This window comes from Lactuca saligna, chromosome 6, assembly GCF_052625555.1.
Source record: "Lactuca saligna cultivar CGN05327 chromosome 6, ASM5262555v1, whole genome shotgun sequence".
Lineage (NCBI taxonomy): Eukaryota > Viridiplantae > Streptophyta > Magnoliopsida > Asterales > Asteraceae > Lactuca > Lactuca saligna.
The window spans coordinates 78,586,884-78,606,140 of NC_136422.1; the positions used below are offsets into that span (position 1 = coordinate 78,586,884).

Genomic DNA, 19,257 nt, shown 5'->3' on the forward strand with positions numbered 1-19,257 from the left:
GACCCCAAAGAACTTCCTTTCTTCTTCAAATTTTTGAGCTTTAGGTAAGTTATTTCATGAACTTCAAGCTTTTCTATGTGATTTTATGTTGGATTTCACCATGTTTACACACATTTTCGTGTGTTAAACTCACTAGGATACTAGCATCCCCAATAAGCTCTTCAAGTTCATCATCTCCATCTTAGGCTCGAAATCTCCTTCAATCCACTTCAAATCATCCACAAAACCAACCCAAGGTGAGCTTTATACCCCCATTTTTTAGTTTTTCATGCTTTTATGGGAGGATACACACAAGGATAACAAAAACACACACACACACACACACACACATATATATATATATATATATATATATATAAATGTCAAAATATGTTTGTCCTTTGGATACTTGCATGTCTCATTCTTACTACTTGAAATTTGTATAAATATTTGTATAAAAATGTTAAAGTCACCATTTCTTTTTATAAAAATCGTGACCAGTGAGGTTGGGATGGTAAAGTTGACAAACATAAACTATTTTTGTGATACAAACATTAACCGGTAACATATGAGAAGGACAAAACAACAAATTTAGGTAATTTTGCTAAAAATAGCTTTTCTAGTAAAAGTGTCATATTTTTAGTCATTACTGTTTTAGTGGGTTAAACCCAAGAATATTATGTTTTAACAACATATATTACCACTAGACAAGATCTCAACTCGATATTTATATAAAATTTATATAAATAGTTTACACAAAAAGCATACAAGGCTAACTATAAATGGTATAGTTTGGGTGTCATAAAACACATGTCATAAATTTTCAATAGTGTAACTAATTCATTATTCAAGGAAAGGGGAGTCATAGTTCACGTAAATCTGTTAATGCTTTAGTGAGAAATTCTCTTCAGCGTACCTACCTAGCGTACACTTTAAGTCCAGCATTATAACCAGAGTCTACTAGAGGGAGAGCGAGATAGTTATGTATAGATCTATACGGGATTGACAACCCCACACCTAAGCTGTTCGCTACAACTAGACGGGCTAGTCTAGGGTGACAAATATCTACCAATTCTGATGCCTGAAGAACGTCGTACATGCATAACAGTCACATCAATCATGGTTATAATAACTCACATAGGGATTAACAATACTATCTTGGTTTACGAGAAGCTTACACTTCATCGATTTTATAAAAATATAAAACTAGATACTACTTTTTAGTACACTATTTCTTACATTTCTGGTCTTAGGGTTTAATATCACAGTTCACATATAAGAAAATATCGGATTTTCTAGAAACATACATACTTATTCACTCCACAGGGATAAAGATACAAAGGACATTCATAAATTTTTAGTCTTGGTTATTAGACTAATAACCTATTTTATAGAAAATATCAGATTTTCTGGAAACATACAAAATTATTTTAAACAAAGCAGTTACAAACCCTTTTCATAAAAAAAATGCTTATGAACTCACCAACATTATTGTTGACGATTTTCAAAATAACTTATATTCTCAGGGAACCAGTAACAAGTATTCACCTCTTTTGAGATCAAGTGTTGTTGCATTATGGAATTTTACTTTTCAGTCATTATTGTGTAACTTTTGAACAAACACAGTATGTAAACTAAGTAAGCTTGTATTCTTAATGTATGCTGTTTGGGTTGCTATGTTTCATTTATATACAACTGTTGTGATACTATACAATGACGTCATCCGCCCCTAGATGTTTCCGCCGTCCTGGTTCAGGAGTGTGACAAAATATAACCAAAATGTAACAATAGTACATTACCAAAATACGTGTCATAATTTGACCAAAATGCACATTTTATTAACCACATGAGTGGAACCAAAAACAATTACCAAATTAAGCATACAAGTGTTTGTGCACCATACATAACCACATAATCAAACCATAACTAAAAGTATTAAAAAACAAACAGTTTTTAACAACAAACAACTAAATAGTCATTGCACCACAACAAACAACCAAAATCACTTCTTGGACTGATTCCCACCTTTCCCTTTACAGGTCCTAAAGTTGTATCCCTTATTCTTGCATTTCCTACAAGTAACACTGATATGCTTCCTTAATAGCTTCTGCACTCCATCATTTGTTGGTCCTTGGGAATCTTGTCCTTGCATCTCATTGACTCCATCACTTGACTTGCCTTCTGCCTTTTGCTTAACCTTTCACCCTCACATTGTCTTCTTTTTTTCTTAGGCCTTCCTACCTGAGTGCGATGTGGAAGAGGGATTTGCTTTGTTGGACAATTACTTTTAGGCCACATGGGTCTCCTTTTAATTGGCTTCACCTTAAATGAATAAGATTTTTGCCATGTCTCTAGCCAATACACCTTGTGTACCCACTTGTAAATGTCAAGCTCAGCCTCAGGGTCTTTGCTCATTTCATTTAGAGTTGCTATTGCATGCCTGCAAGGTATTCCCATTAATGCCCACTTTCTACAAACACAGGTTTGGTTCCTAACATCCACCACATGCTGATCTTGCAAAGCTCCAATGACTTGATACTTGTTTGCCCCATTCCACCTAGCAATATATTGCGAATCACCTTTTTTCCTTGCATCTAGGATGTCTGTTGCTGTAGGTGTTGATGAACCTTTAGCCTTATTCATTGCTTTCATGACATTACATATCCTCTTCACTAGATACTCCCTAATAAACTCAAAACATGAAATTACAGGTTTGTCCCTGCCTTTCTCTATCTTCCCATTAAACACTTCCCATATGTTGGAAATCAACACATCAGAAACTGCTCTTCCTACACATTACAATAACATACAATTAATGCTAATAAATAACTAAAACACATAATCATGACCATAACAGTGGGAACGACACAGATAGCAGTGGGAGGCGCAACTGTTGCATATGTTAGAGATAGGCAAGAGAAGGAACGTAGCTGGGAAGGAGAAGATGAAGGAAAAAATTAAGGCAAATAAGTTTGTACATTCTAGTCATCATCTATTTTCTGTGGACCAAATCAGACCTTGATGACCGAATAAGAGGCAAAATATGAGGTAATCAAACACGTTGACCCAGACCGAATAAGATCTTACTGGATCAATAAAAAGTATATGAAACAGATCCTTATTCTTACTTCTTTAAAGGAAACATATGACTGAATCAGACCTTATTTTCTGTGGACCGAATACGAGGTAAAAATATGAGGTAATCAAACTCATTGACCTGGACCGAATCAGATATTACTGGACCAATAAAAAGTATATCAAACATACCCTTATTCTTACTTCTTTAAAGGGAACATATGACCGAATAGATCTTATTTTTTGTGGATCGAATAAGAGGCAAAATATGAGGTAATCAAATGCACCGACTTGGAGTGAGTCAGATCTTACTGGACCAGTAAAAGATATATCTAAAAGACCATTATTCTTGCTTCTAGATGTATATCAAACATGCCCTTGTTCTTACTTCTTTAAGAATCTGCTAGAGCTTCTTTAAGAATCTGCTGCTCGTATATATATTGGTCTTATATATATGAAAAAAAATGGAAAAATAAATGTTACTTCAAATAATTTATATAAGTGTTGTTTGTTTTTTTGAAGCCAAAATATCTGCAGTCTGCGGACAACATCTGCAAGCCTCTGCGGCAGTAGAGGTGGACCAAATGTCTGCAATCTGCAATAAGAAGATTGTTTGTTTTTAATGTCTGCAGCTGTTGAAATAAATTGATTTTTCAAACTTAATTTTATGTCATAAACATTAATAATGCATTTTTAGCAAAAAAAAAAAAAAAAAAAAAAAAACTGCACGTTGGCCCATTTTTTTTTTTTTTTGGTATAAGTTAAAATAAAATCTGAAAACCTTTAAAGATACTTACTCATGTCTGTGTTGAGGAAGATGTCACAACATTTTTTGATCTAAGCCTTTCCAAAAAAACAAACATCGGAAGATGTCACAACATTTTTTGATCTAAGCCTTTCCAAAAAACAAACATATTGTGAGAGCACATGGCGCCTGTAGACAAAAATGATTGAACAGATTTAGAAAAAAAAAAAAAAAAACAAACAGCCCTGTTGAAACGACGCGTGCTGGTACAGATATTAGTTTCTCTCCAAACAACATATATATGTGGCGGAAAACAACTCACTCTTAAACTCAGCTTCACTCTACACTACACCCATGGCTATTTTCAGTGCAAGACTCTGCTCGTTGCCCTTACAGCCATCTATAATTTCAGCTTCATCTTCTAAAGGTTCAATCTGTTTGTTGATCTTTCACTGAAAACAGTTTCGGAATTCTAATATGTTGTTTTCAATCATGATAACTACAGATACAAATGGGAGTTCAGTAAAATTGAGAGACGATTGGAGGCAACGATCCAAACCTATACCTCCTGGAGGCACATACCCAGCTAAAGATCAGTGCAGGTTCTTTTTACAATCCTTTTCCATCTTATTTATATTAATCTCCTACATTTCCTTCTGTACTTGTCTAATATTCTTATTTTTGAGCAGCGATTCAGTTTGATGATATCTTCGTTCCTAAACGTACTAATTAGGGTTTCTGTTGAAGCGTTCGATTACAAATTTCTTGTTCTTGCAGTAAGTGTGGATTGTGTGATTCTTACTACATTGCTCATGTGAAGAATGCCTGTGCTTTCTTGGGAGATGGAATGTCAAGGATTGAAGTGAGTTTATAATATTTTCTGTGCTCTCAGTCCTTTCCGATTAAACCCTTCTTGCTCTTCGGTTCAGGGGCTAGAACAAGTGGTTCATGGCCGAGGTCGGAATGTTGATTCATTAGATGAAACATATTTTGGTGTTCATGAAGAGCTACTTTATGCTCGTAAAACAACGCCTGTAGAAGGTCATATTTTTGTCTTTAAACTTGTGTTTGGTTTATATGGGGTGTCTATATTCTATACCTCATTAACATTCATAAATTATTAACACGTTCTGATATGGAAATCATATTATCTTTATATCCAGATATTGATTATTCTTTTAGCTTTTATCCTGTTATCCAAACACACTCTCCATTCCTTTTTTTTTTTTAAAAAAAATACATAAAACACCGTTTTCACGTATTTTATGAAGTTGTTCAATCTTGAATCCTGAAAACTGAAAAGAACTGAATTTATGATGCTAGGAGCTCAATGGACAGGGATAGTCACAACTATTGCAATTGAAATGTTGAAATCAGGCATGGTTGAAGCTGTAATTTGTGTCCAGAGGTAATAAATTTATGGCTAAATGCAAAAAATAACAACATAATTTCATTTATCTGCGTATTATAGCATCCTATTTCCATTTCTCTCTATCAAACATTGTACTTTCTTTTTCTTGTCAACACATTATACTTTTTACAGCATTGTATTTTCAGTCTTTTTTTTTTCTTATTAGGATTTAGGACATTATACTTTGAAAAATCAACTCAATTATAGCAATGGAAATTGCATTGTATTTGTATGATATTGCTGTAATGGGGTAGATTTCTCAAAGTACAATGCTGTAATAGGAAGTAATGAAAGTAGGATGCTATAACAAACAAACAATTAAAAGTGCATAACTATTTTTTATATCGTTTTGTGGTAGACTGTAACAACTTTTATGTTGAATTCTTGTTCGATTCATGTCAGTGATCCAGACGACAGACTGTCCCCAAGACCTGTTTTGGCAAGGTACCGAAGATACTCATCCTTTTTTTTTTTTTTTTTTTAGAGCTTCTAAAAACATAATTTCTCGCCTTTTTTTTAATAGTCTTAATACTTTTTGTTTTTTGTTTTTTTGATATAGGACACCTGAGGAAGTTCTAGCAGCAAAAGGGGTAAAACCGACATTGTCTCCTAACCTTAATACACTTGCTATGGTTGAGGCAGCAGGTGTAAAGCGTCTGCTGTTCTGTGGTGTTGGATGCCAAGTACAAGGTATATATATATATATATATATATATATATATATATATATATATATATATATATATATATGATATGATATGATATGATATGAGGTTTTGTGTATTATTGTGTTATGATATGGTAATATTTTTCGTTCTTGTGACTTTACTATTTTAATGCAGATTAGTTTGTTAATCTGCAGCACTACGATCAGTTGAGAAATATTTGAACTTGGACAAGCTTTATGTGCTGGGGACTAATTGTGGTAACTTGTACCTTCTCTTCTCATAACCTCTTTTTTTATGTTATAATAGTCTGTTAAGTGTTAATGGAATGAATTTTACAATTTATTAAATCATGAAATTCATATGTGCAAAATAAGTAAATAAAATACCATTTAATTTTTTTTTGGGTTGTAGTGGATAATGGAACACGAGATGGTCTAGATAAGTTTCTACGAGCTGCTAGCACAGATCCAGATACAGTTCTTCATTATGAGTTTATGCAAGATTATAAGGTATTTAACACTTTATCTCAACATATTATAATTTACTTATCATAAAAATATTAACTTTTGTTATATATATATATATATATATATATATATATATATATATATATATATATATGTCTTTTCATGTTGGTAGGTCCATTTGAAGCATTTAGATGGTCATATAGAAGAGGTACCATGGCCAATAACCTTAAACTTCTCCACTTTCCTTTTTCCATTATCTTTAAACTCCAATTACCATTTTTTTTTTTTTTTTTAAATTTTAACTTAAACAGGTTCCCTATTTCTCTCTGCCAGCAAATGAGTTGGTTGATGTTATAGCACCATCGTGCTACAGGTACCCTCCATCCCTCTCCATGTTTTATTTTTTTTTTTTTAAATTTTTATATAAGTTTCTTTAATCTTCAAAGAGGCCACTAGAATAACTTATTCTTTTCATTTTTCAGTTGTTTCGACTACACAAATGCAGTAGCTGTAAGTCTTTCCCCTGTCATTAAATTTAATCTATTATGACATGACAAGCTGTACTATGTTTGTCCAGTGTGACTGGGACTCAGACTGATGTCAATGAGACAAAGACTGCAACTTTTTGTCTAAACCAAAAATGTGGGATAGAGACTTTCTTTCTCAATTTTTTGTTTGTGCAAAAGACATAAATGCCCTCCAAAATAACCTTAAATTCAGGATTTGGTGGTGGGGTACATGGGGGTACCAAAATATTCTGGAGTAAGCATGACACAACATCCACAATATATTACAGTGAGGTGAAGAACGATGCTTCCCTTTTTATATATTCTCTAAATTTCATTATACTTATGATTTTTTTTTTCTTATTTTGTGTTATAAAAAACCTACCCAATAATAGCATTATATATTCTTACATGGGCATTATACTTTGAAAAACCTATCCAGTTACAGCAGTGAAAATGGTTTCATATTTATATGACATTGCTATATTGGGTACATTTTTTACAGTGTGATGATGTAATAATAAGAAAAGAATGTAAGGTTCCATAATAAACAAATCAATGTAAATACATTCTATTTCAGGGAATTAATCCTTACCTTTTGAACATTCAAATTGCAGAAATGAACGTGGAAGAGAAATGCTGAACTTGGTCAAGAATCTACTGGAGATCACCCCTACAATAAGTGGAGTAAAATCCTAATCTTTAGTTTTCCTCATATCAGATACAAGTCATCTGTATAAGGGATAATGATATAAAAGCCCTTAAGTTTGACAAAAATGTGCGAATTTACCATTTTTTGGATTTTAGGTTCACTAATACCGGATACTTGCAACTTTTTTTTTTCTTCAGTTTTACCCTTTTTGCAGATTTATCCGGTAAAACCGAATATTTCTACCAAGTGTAAAGGCTTTAATAAACCACAAATATACGAAATTGTAAAATTAAACAAAATGGTGGAAGTATCCGGTATTAGTAAACCTAAAATCCACAAAAGGGTAAATCCGCATATTTCTGCCAAACGTAAGGGCTTTAATGTCATTATCCCTAAGTATAACTAACCACAATTGTTTACTTCAGGGCGGGAGACGTCCTTTTGTCATGGAAACCGTGAAGGCAGACGATAATGCTAAACTCGGTAATTATTATTTGATCTTAATGCAAGAAATAGCAAAATACTTTCATTTTCTTTTTTTCTATCATTAATCTCGATCTTCGAATCCAAGCATGAGTTTTTTTTATTTTATTTTTTTTATTTATTTTGTTATGTATTGATTTCATTTTCAGGAAAGGGTCCTGCTCAGCCTGCTCCAAAGTTTATAGGAAACATTATTGCATTTATACTAAATCTAGTAAGAGTTCATCATATATTATTACAAAAAAAAACATGATAAAGATTCTAACTCTTTAGTCCTTTTCAGATTGGGCCAAAAGGTCTTGAATTTGCTCGCTATTCGCTCGATTATCATACCATCAGAAACTATTTATATGTGAACAGGACATGGGGTAAAGAAAGGTATGTTTTGGAGTCTTTATTTATTTATTTATTTATTTATGAAATTAATCATGAGTCGGATTTAATTTGATAAATCTAATGAACACAGAGCTGCAAGACACATGCCATCATATGCAAAGAAACTTGTGGCTATGTATAATGAGAAAGGTGAGATTGATGAGATCCTTTCAAACAAGTGATGAAATTTGTTCATGTTTTTGTTATGAGATTGATGAAATGTGTTAAAAGTATATGATATGTTGAAGATTGGTATTTGGGAACAGAATGTCTAAAGAGATTGAGATGTGCCCCATGTGTGTTTGCATTAAATGTAGAGAGAATGGGGACTCATGTGGGTTGTCTTTGTCTTTGTGAATGTATGTATTGAATGATAAGATACTTGGACTTTGAGGATGTGGTTAGGATAGAAGCCGTCCAAGAGGGACATGATAAGTAGAATATACGAAATGAATTGACCATCGATTTCAATGCATGGAAACCACAATATGCATTTTATAAACCTAATTTCATTGTTACACAATTTCTTTTTTAAAGCTTATAAAGTTATAAAAGTTTGATAACTCTAACCTTGGCTTTGATCGATTTTTATGGTTCTTATAGGCTCATTCTTAGAAAGTTGAACCTTGGCTCATGTCGTAAAAAAATTAATTGAACCCCTTAAAAATACGGAAGTTATTTGTAAAATCAAAATTAGAAATGTGTAGTTATGCATATAACCTTTAACCTATTTCGTGTTTGGTGGTAATGTTAATGTTATCAATATATTTTAGGGTAGTTATTATTAATATCGAAATAGTTGAACTATATTTACTCATTGAAAGGGGTAGTGTCCTTGTGGTGTCCAATTGTGGGGCTTAAGGCTACCCCGCGAAACCTAAACGAATTTCTATTACATCATGATGATGTAATAGTTGGCTGTCTTATAACCACCATTGTAACCACTTATTTTGGCGCCATTTTGTGTATAAGTACCATCCTAACCAACTTTTTGGCGCCAAGAAGGAAGAATAATCAACTTCCAACCACCATCTTTCTTCTATAAAAGGAACATCGATGTTTGATGCAAAGTTTACAATCCATATACTTACATATGGATAACTTTGCATTTCTCCATCTTGAAGAACACATAACAAACAAATATATTATGTGTTTCTTGATTCAAATTAGTCCTCTAATTCCAATTGCTTTCATTCTTGGATTATCCTACATTTGAATTTGTGTTCCCCGGGTAACATGATCCTATAAATTAACGAAGTGTATGTTGTTATTCTGATACCCTATTTCTTAACATTCGAAATCTGTAATTTTCAAAGGAATAATAATGGCAGAATCAGTAAGAGATATGAGTTCTGTAACATACTGATTTTTACCACAAAATTTTCATTTTTTATTTTAGCACAAACTTCAAGTATCATAAAACCAAATCAAGAAAAATCCCATGTCTATCAATATAGTTATCCCAAATCAGAGTATCAAAATACGATAACCATAAAATCAGCAAGTCGAAGTGTACAGTCAAGCCTGACGTTTCTGCAATCATACGAAGTACCTAAAACAAATTTAATCCATAACTATAAGCATAAAGCTTAGTGAGTCTTTTCTAAAATATCCATACAACAAAACATAATAAACAATTATGGGTTATCATCAACTCTAGATATTATTAGCAATCCCGATGGGTTAACAACATGCCTTGTGGATTAACAACACGTTTTATGGGTTATCAGCAACCCTGTGGATTTTCAGCAATCTAGAAGTTATTAGCAATTCAATTAAACTCACATATAACAATAATAAGCAATTAAGACCCAGCTGATCACAAACATAAATACCACACATGCAAAAGTAGTGAGAAGACGCACCATGCGCATAACGGCTACAAATACAACAACTCACACACATACACATATGACAGACAGGAGCAAGAAGACACCTAACAATAGTAAAGAATACACTCTCAGTCTACACCCTTCAAACCCTAGTTTGAGCCAAACGTCAACAATAGGCAAATTCAACGGTCAACCCTACTACGCCCTGCGTACAATCTGCTCTACGCATGGCATAGAGCTTAGGTGGTTACGGGGCAAAACCAAGCTACCTCGAGCATAGCAAGAGTTACGCCAAGCATCCGGTCTGAATGCCAAAAGTTACATTAAGCTCTTAATACAGAAAGTTAGATCTTCAAGCTTCCAGATATGAACCAAAGGATGACTTAATGGATAAAGTCTTTGACTTTATCCATTTGCATGCCATAAATGAGCCATCAACTAAACCCTAAGTCCATGAAGTGCACTAATGCTCAAGATCTCATGTATGAGGTAGATGAGAATGATCAAGATCTCAACTTTATGATTCAACAACCCCAAAAACAGCAGGTGATGATCTTAAAATGGTTTGGAGTAGATCATACTCACAAGAACCAAAGTTATGGGACAAAAAGCATAACAAACTAAATCTAGTATGAGAGATTGCCAAGATGGGAACTTTGTAACTTCTGGAGGTGGAAAACAAGATGAATGATCTGGATCTACAAGGGTTGGAGCTCCTATATGCTTCTCCAAAGGTCTTCTCCTTTAAGGGTGAACACAATAACACTTTAAAACCTCAAGGTTCTCACAAAAATGGTTAGGGTTTCAAAGGAACTGGATGGGAGGATGGATGCTAGGTATGAAGAGACCCTTATGCGGATTAGAGCCTTTAAATAGGATCACAACCCCGAAAATTAGGGTTTTTGATATTGTGTACTACACGCTGCATAGCTAGACTGATGCCCAATGTAAGTCCTTAAATACCCGTATGAAGTCTTTCTCCTACACTGAGCGTAGGAGGCCATCCTACACCCTGTATAGGACTTAAAATACACTTAATGCCAAAAATAATCCAAGGAAAATCATACGTGTGGTTCCGGGTGTTATAAATCTCCCCCACTAGAATCAGTCTTCACCCCCGAAGTCATCAATCTCGAATAAATCAGGATCGTTGGTACGCATCTCCTACTTGGGATCCCAAGTCGACTTAGAACCCTTCCCGTGCTGCCACCGCACCTTCACCAAGTCCACCAGCTTATTTCGTAGAGTCTTCTTCTTCTTATCGATAATAACTATCGACCACTTGACATAATTTAGGATGTCATCAACCTGAATATCATCCAAAGGTACTACGACTGTCTCGTCTGCCACACTCTTCCGCAACTAGGATACATAGAAGCTGCTATGAATTTGTCTGACTCCATCCGGTAAATCTAAGCGGTAGACCACCTTGCTTGCTACCCGGAATGGACCAATAAACCTACGACCCAACTTGCCCTGCTTACTGAATCAGATGATGCCTTTCCAAGGTGACACCTTTAAAAGTACCATTTCCCCGACTTGAAATTCCAACTCAGATCGGTGTTGGTCGGAGTAGCTGTTATGGCGACTCTGGGCTGTTTGAAGTCTCTGCCTAACCTACTGAATGAGCTACATCGTTTCGAGCACTATCTTTGTGCTCTTTATGACCCTCTGACTAACCTCTTCCCAACAAATTGGGGTCTGAAACTTCTTCCCATAGAGGAGCTCAAAGGGAGGCACACCAATGTTGGAGCGATATTTGTTGTACGAAAACTCAACCAAAAGGATGTAAACGTCCTAAATTCCACCAAAACCCAATATGCAAGCCATAAGCATATCCCTGAGCTTCTAAATGGTCCACTCTATCTGTCCGTTCGTCTGTGGATGATAGGCGGTGCTAAAGTGCGACTAGGTACCCAAATCCTCATGAAACCTCTTCTAAAATTTAGATTCTCAAAATGAAGAGGACATCCCGGTCTGAAAAAATCTATGTAGGGACCCTATGACGAGCAACCATTTCTCAAACATAAATGTTGGCTAACTTCTTAACCAAAGAACTCTATTGGATAGCTAAAAAGTGAGCACTCTTGTTCAATCGATCGATAATCACCCAAATAGCATCCAATCCCGTTGAAGTCTTTGGTAACTTCATGATGAAATCCATGGTGATCTGCCCCTATTTCCATAATGGGACCTCCAGAGGCTACAATTTGCCATGAGGGCGCTGATGTTCGGCTTTGACCTTCCGACAGGTCAAACATCACTCCACAAACCAAACTATAGCCCTTTTCATACATGTCCTGAGAGTTTGTCTTAGATCGTGATACAACTTTGTCGTGCCCGGATGAATAGAAAATCTCGACTTGTATACCTCGTCATCAAAATCTGTTGGCTCCCACCCGAATAAGGTACCCAAATACTGCCATGCTGATGGGTTTTGAGCATTCTAACACTTCCTAAGTGTACATGCAACCCTAATAACCTTGGATCTATGTTTGTCTAATTATCATGCAAAGTTGAATTCTAAGGTTATATTCCTATCTAGCATACACGGGGAACAATTTTTAACTTGAATGGAAGATAGAATAACTTACCTTGTTGTTGCTTATGATCCTTGAAACCTTGTGAGCCTATCACCCCAAGTGTGATGCCTCAAATGCTTCACACAATACCAAATGCAAAGGAGTAAACTTTGAAAGAATCTTACACTTTCAAAAATCGGCCTAGCCCTTACTTGTTCATGTGTTCCTTATATAGTGTTGACACATCTAGGGTTACACCATGCAAATCCTAATGTGTCATGACCCTTCATTTCCATGACCCATGGGTTTGTAACTCCTATGGAGCATCCTATGGGTGGAACCCAACTTGATAATCCATGGAGCCTCTTAGCCCACTATACAAGTTATGGATGATTTACATAATCAACCCATATATTTAATTAGTTATCTTTTGATCACTTAATTAATTTTAAATTAATTCTTGATCAAACTAATTAAATAATATTATTAATATATTAGAACTTATAATATATTAATAATCCACAAGTGTTATTTCTCTCATTTAGTCTATCCAATTGCATGGTGCCATGCAACCCAAATGGACCATGTCGGGTCGGGTCAAGTACATACCAGAAATAGTTATGGACTTAGACACCTTATCCAACAGTCTCTCACTTGGATAAGTCTAAAAACTATAACTGCAAGTATGAATTTAGGAACCGATCAGAAATCATAGCTCTTTCAAGGATTCTCGGAACTGACAAGATGATGATACGCCATTTAAGATAAGTGATCATATAATCCTCTGTTCGAGATATCAGCTGGACAAATACATGGAACAATGTATTACTTATTGTCCACCAGTTTGTTTCCCAATTTCCAATTTGTTTGAAAAAGAACTTAATTGAACACATCAATTTAGTTCTAACCGGGCCCGATACATAGGTCAAAACAAAATCATCGATAGGCCCAGATATCAGGTTCTAATCCAAGAAGGAACAGATAAACTTCGACTCATATGTTTGTTCTACCACTCATTGAATTATACACAAGAGCACGTTTTATAACATCGAGTTACCAATGCGTTTTCGTACAATCAATGCATAACCAACTCATAAGTAACAAATCATATCTCTAGGTTTGAAGACTTATCTGATATTACCGTCTCACGATCACTCGAGATAAATTCCATGAAGTGATTCCAATGAGCGTGGGTTGAGTCCAATGCTCAGACCTTATGAGCACTCATGATTGTTGTAGCTATGTCCAACACCTTATACCTCTGCAACCAATCATGACAGTATTGATTCACACCTACTTCCAACATATGACCGACTGTGGAGGTTCGAATACTATGATACACCAAACATAATTATTCTGGAAGTCAAAACATGCAAAAGAAATATAGAAAACGATCGAAAAGAGATAACAACACTTTACTCATAAATAAAACACCTTTTATTCATCAAATAATGTCAATTACACTTTACAAATTTCAAGGTTATCTAACTACTAAATCTAATATCATCCTTCAGCCCTATGCTCCGAGCATGCTGGAGATGCTTAACCCGAGTCAGTCCCTTCGTGAGGGGATCTGCTGGATTCTCATCCGATGATACCCTCTTTGCCACGAGGAGTCATTCTTCTATTCGATGTCTGATGAAATGGTATTTTCTGTCGATGTGTATGGATCTCCTGTGATCCCTTGGTTCCTTGGCTAAGGCAACAACACTTTCACTATCATAGAAAATTTCCATTGGCTCCTTTATAGCTGGTACAACTCCAAGGTCTCCAATGAAGTACTTTAGCCATATCGCCTCCTTTGCTGCCTCGCTAGCTGCTATATACTCTGATTTGCAAGTTGAATAAGCCACTGTCTCTTGCTTGAAACTCTTCCAAGATATTGCTCCTCCGTTTAGGGTAAAGACCCAGCCTGACTGAGAGCGTACATTATCCCTATTAGTCTGAAAGCTAGCATCACTATACCCTACAACTCTCAATTCTTCATTCCCACCGAGGGTAAGGACCCATTCCTTAGTCCTCCGTGTGTACTTGAGGATATTCTTTACCGTAGTCCAATGTGCCTTGCCAGGGTTCCCCTGATACCTGCTAACCATGCTCAAGGCAAAGGTTACATCATGTCGAGTACACGTCATAGCATACATGATAGATCCTACATCCGAAGCATAAGGTATTCGACTCATTTCTGCTACCTCAGCCTCAATACTAGGGCTTTGTGTCTTACTCAATATGGCGTTACTATGGATGGGTAATTCTCCTTTCTTGGAGTCCTGCATGCTGAATCTCTTCAGCACCTTATCCAAGTAGGTACTCTGACTAAGTCCAATTAGTCGGTTACTCTAGTCTCTCAAGATCCTTATCCCTAGAATATAGGCAGCTTCTCCTAGGTCCTTCATAGAGAAACACTTCCCAAGCTAGGACTTAACTTCATGCAGAGTTGGGATGTCATTTCCTATGAGTAGTATGTCATCCACGTACAATACCAAAAATCTAACTATACTCCCACTAGCCTTGACATATACACAAGATTCATATTCACTCCTAGAAAATCCAAACTCTTTGACTTTCTCATCAAAGCAAAGATTCCATCTGCGAGGTGCTTGCTTTAATCCATAAATGGATTTCTCAAGCTTACACACTCTATTAGGGTACTCTGTATTGACAAAACCCTGGCTGACTCATGTAAACATCCTCAGCCAACTTTCCATTAAGGACAGCAGTTTTGACACCCATTTGCCAAATTTCATAGTCATGAAATGCAGCTATGGCTAACAGAACCCCAATACACTTAATCATGGCCACTGGAGAAAAGGTCTCATCATATTCAACTCCCGGAGTTTGTGAGAAACCCTTTGCAACCAGTCGTGCCTTATAGGTATGTACATTACCATCCATGTCGGTCTTCTTATTGAAGATCCATTTTCACCCTATAGTCTTACGACCACGTACATTCTCAACCAAGTTCCAAACTTGATTGTCATACATGGACTGTATCTCACTGTCCATTGCCTCTTTCCACTTGGCTGACTCAGGGCATGCCATGGCTTCCGCGTAATTGTTAGGCTCATCTAGACCTATTAGTGTCTCATCACTGATAAGTGTATCACCTTCCGCAGTAATATGGAATCCACAGTAAAGCTCAGGTGCATTCCTAACCCTTGTGGAACGCCTAAGAGGTACAAACTTGTCAATTGGCTCAACAGGAGTTTCCTCCTCAAGTTGAGTGCTAGGGTTTGAAGTTCCTTCACCACTTGACTCTTGAATTACTTCAAGGTCAACTTGCCTCCCACTGTTTCCTTGGCTTATGAACTCTCTATCTCTCTCTCTCTCTCTCTCTCTCTCTCTCTCTCTCTCTCAAAAACGCCCTCCTAGCTACAAATACCACATTTTCACTAGGTCTGTAGAAGAGCTAACCAAAGGATTGTTGTGGGTAGCCGATGAAAATACACCTCTCGCTTCGAGGTTCGAGCTTATCATGAGTCTCGTGTCTCACGAAAGCCTCGCAACCCCAAATCTTGATGTGGTATAGTTTGGGTACTTTACCAGTCCACATCTCATGAGGAGTTTTGGCAACATTCTTTGTAGGGACCAGATTAAGGATATGGGCAGTAGTCTCTAAGGCATACTCCTAAAATGAGATTGGTAGTGAAGCTCGACTCATCATGGAACGAACCATGTCCAACAAGGTCCGATTATGCCTCTTAGACACACCATTCAACTGCGGTGTCTTGGGAGGTGTCAATTGTGAGACAATCCCACATTCCCTAAGATAGTTGAGGAACTTTGAACTAAGATACTCACCACCTCGATCGGATCGAAGCATCTTAATGTTCCTGCCTAATTGATTCTCGACTTCCTGTTTAAACTCTTTAAACCTTTCGAAAGTCTTTGACTTATGCTTGATCAAGTAGACATATCCATACCTACTGTAATCATCAGTAAAAGTCAAATAATAACGATTAGCATCCCTTGTGGCATGTTTGAAGGGCCCACACACATCCGTCTGTACAAGATTCATTGAACTTTTCAATGGCATGTTTCAATCTCGAGTGTGCCCTCCAGGTTTTGTGACTGGGATACCAAGGATCACAAAACGAGGTGTGAAGTAACCATGCAAATCACTTGGTACCCTTTAAAGTTTATCACTCAATCGATGTGCCGGTAAACCACACATGCTCCACTGATACTATGATAAACCTTAAGTCACCCTTTACATACCTTGTTAAGTCCAAGTTAGTGTGCTGGTTAACCACACACGCTCCACCAAAGACTTAAAAAAAAGTGTAAAATGTAATTTCATGGATTAGAACCTTATTCAAATTTTTCCTAAAGCAACTAACATTGGGAATTTAATAAAACATTTAGTTACTTTATAATATTCATCATACTTTTAATGAGAATTTATAAGTTCTTGTATTACCCGTTCTACTAACGACCCTCCACCAATCAAGGAAGCGGTGGGTGAGAGTGGACACCCATTAAGTTGCCATTTTATAGGCAACAACCTTATACCCCCTTATAGACCGACTTCGTGAATGAGGCGTACTAGCGGTAAGACAACTTGATCTTATATATATATATATATATATATATATATATATATATTATTCACTTATAATATTATAAAGTATAAGGGTTGAATTTTAACTTTTAAAATTCTAAGGGTTGGAACTAAAGTTTTAATCAAGACTTACTTGTTCCAAAACTTAAGGGCAAGTTTTGTAAACTTTCATCATTTCTTATAACTTACGAATTTAATTGAGTAATAAAAATGAAGACTCTTCATTTTTATAACTCTAGTGTTCTTTTAATGGCTTTAATAAAAGTGTGACTTTTGGTTTTCCATAACTTGAGGACAAGCTATCGACTCCAGTAAAACACTTTATGATCATGAATTAAACTAGCATGAAGGTTACAAGCAATTCCTATGATCATCTAATCTTCATAAGTTCAAGAACATTAATATGAACATTTCAAGAATCAAAAATTACACTTAAAAACTTGTAATTTTGATGATTGCCATTGCAAATGGATTAGCATAAACATTACACCATCTAAAACAAGTTTTCAAGTACGAAAATAGTTTAGGGTAATGTGTCTAGTTCATTTCTAGCAACAAAAGTCAAAGATCTGCATTCTGAGTCTCCTACTCGTCGAGTGCACGAACCTACTCGACGAGTAGGATGAATTTACACATGAACTCGGCGAGTTCAGCAGGCAGATAGCACAAAATCGACTTTTTTCAACAATTTTGCACAAATAACAAACAAACAAGTCTAGGCTCTGATACCACTGATGGATTTTGAGCATTCTAACACTTCCTAAGTGTACATGCAACCCTAATAACCTTTGATCTATGTTTGTCTAATTATCATGCAAAGTTGAATTCTAGGGTTATATTCCTGTCTAGCATACATGGGGAACAATTTTTAACATGAATGGAAGATAGAATAACTTACCTTGTTGTTGCTTATGATCCTTGAAACCTTGTGAGCCTAGCACCCCAAGTGTGATGCCTCAAATGCTTCACACAACACCAAATGCAAAGGAGTAAACTTTGAAAGAATCATACAGTTGCAAAAATCGGCCTAGCCCTCACTTGTTCATGTGTAGCCGATTTTGGTGGAGAATGAGTTCTTTATATAGTGTTGACACATCTAGGGTTACACCATGTAAACCCTAGTGTGTCATGACTCTTCATTTCCATGACCCATGGGTTTGTAAGACCCATGGAGTATCCTATGGGTGGAACCCAACTTAATAATCCATGGAGCCTCTTAGCCCACTATACAAGTTATGGATGATTTACATAATCAACCCATATATTTAATTAGTTATCTTTTGATCACTCAATTAATTCTAAATTAATTCTTGATCAAACTAATTAAATAATATTATTAATATATTAGAACTTATAATATATTAATAATCCCCAAGTGTTATTTCTCTCATTTAGTCTATCCAATTGCATGGTGCCATGCAACCCAAATGGACCATGCCGGGTCGGTTCAAGTACATACCAGAAATAGTTATGGACTTAGACACCTTATCCAACACATGCAGCATCACCAATCTACAACTATCATAATTAAAAGCTGATATTTGACCGACCACTCTCTCGTTCTTCCGATTCTCCACCCTAATGGCCTCTTACTGTGCAACCCTAATCATCTCCAAAACTAGAGTCACAACTCTCATCCTTCAACATAGATCTTGAATTGGAGTACTAATCTCCCTACAACTCAGTGCATCGACCACCATGGTTGCCTTACATGGATGGTACAAAATCTCACAGTCGTAGTCCTTCACTACGTCAAGCCACCTCCGCTGCCTCGTATTCAAGTTGGACTGATCCATCAGACATATTAGATTTTTGTGGTCCATTTAAATAGTATACTAGACCCTATATAGGTAGTTGCGCTAAATCTTGAGGGTGAAAACCACCGCTCCCTACTCCAGATCATGAGTAGGGTAATTCCTCATGCGACTTTAACTTCCTCAAAGCATAAAGGATCACATGCATCCTCTATATCAGTACTTCA

General features: G+C 36.0%; 2 protein-coding genes across 2 annotated transcripts; one reads left to right on the forward strand and one right to left on the reverse strand.

The window, feature by feature from the left end:
- Window positions 1–2,076: 2,076 nt before the first annotated feature.
- LOC145002742 (uncharacterized) lies at window positions 2,077–3,855 on the reverse strand. Its single transcript, XM_078961946.1, has 2 exons — window positions 3,852–3,855; window positions 2,077–2,768 (listed from the first exon to the last, which is right to left on the reverse strand). Exons 1-2 carry the CDS (start codon window positions 3,853–3,855, stop codon window positions 2,077–2,079), a joined length of 696 nt encoding a protein of 231 aa, XP_078818072.1.
- Window positions 3,856–4,056: 201 nt separating this feature from the next.
- HCAR (coenzyme F420 hydrogenase family / dehydrogenase, beta subunit family) lies at window positions 4,057–8,842 on the forward strand. The gene is made up of 18 exons (XM_078960705.1): window positions 4,057–4,226; window positions 4,305–4,401; window positions 4,577–4,661; window positions 4,729–4,840; window positions 5,123–5,207; window positions 5,613–5,654; window positions 5,770–5,900; window positions 6,073–6,135; window positions 6,290–6,387; window positions 6,518–6,553; window positions 6,657–6,718; window positions 6,828–6,855; window positions 7,066–7,145; window positions 7,469–7,538; window positions 7,929–7,986; window positions 8,136–8,200; window positions 8,270–8,364; window positions 8,453–8,842. Exons 1-18 carry the CDS (start codon window positions 4,154–4,156, stop codon window positions 8,541–8,543), a joined length of 1,371 nt encoding a protein of 456 aa, XP_078816831.1. The 5' UTR covers window positions 4,057–4,153; the 3' UTR covers window positions 8,544–8,842.
- Window positions 8,843–19,257: the final 10,415 nt, after the last annotated feature.

What these genes read in the sequence shown, in the direction of transcription:
- HCAR (XM_078960705.1), top strand. Translation starts at nt 4,154, where the DNA reads ATGGCTATTTTCAGTGCAAGACTCTGCTCGTTGCCCTTACAGCCATCT. An exon ending in TCACCCCTACAATAAGTGGA is followed by an intron (nt 7,539 to 7,928) that starts GTAAAATCCTAA and finishes TGTTTACTTCAG; the next exon opens with GGCGGGAGACGTCCTTTTGT. An exon ending in AGGACATGGGGTAAAGAAAG is followed by an intron (nt 8,365 to 8,452) that starts GTATGTTTTGGA and finishes TAATGAACACAG; the next exon opens with AGCTGCAAGACACATGCCAT.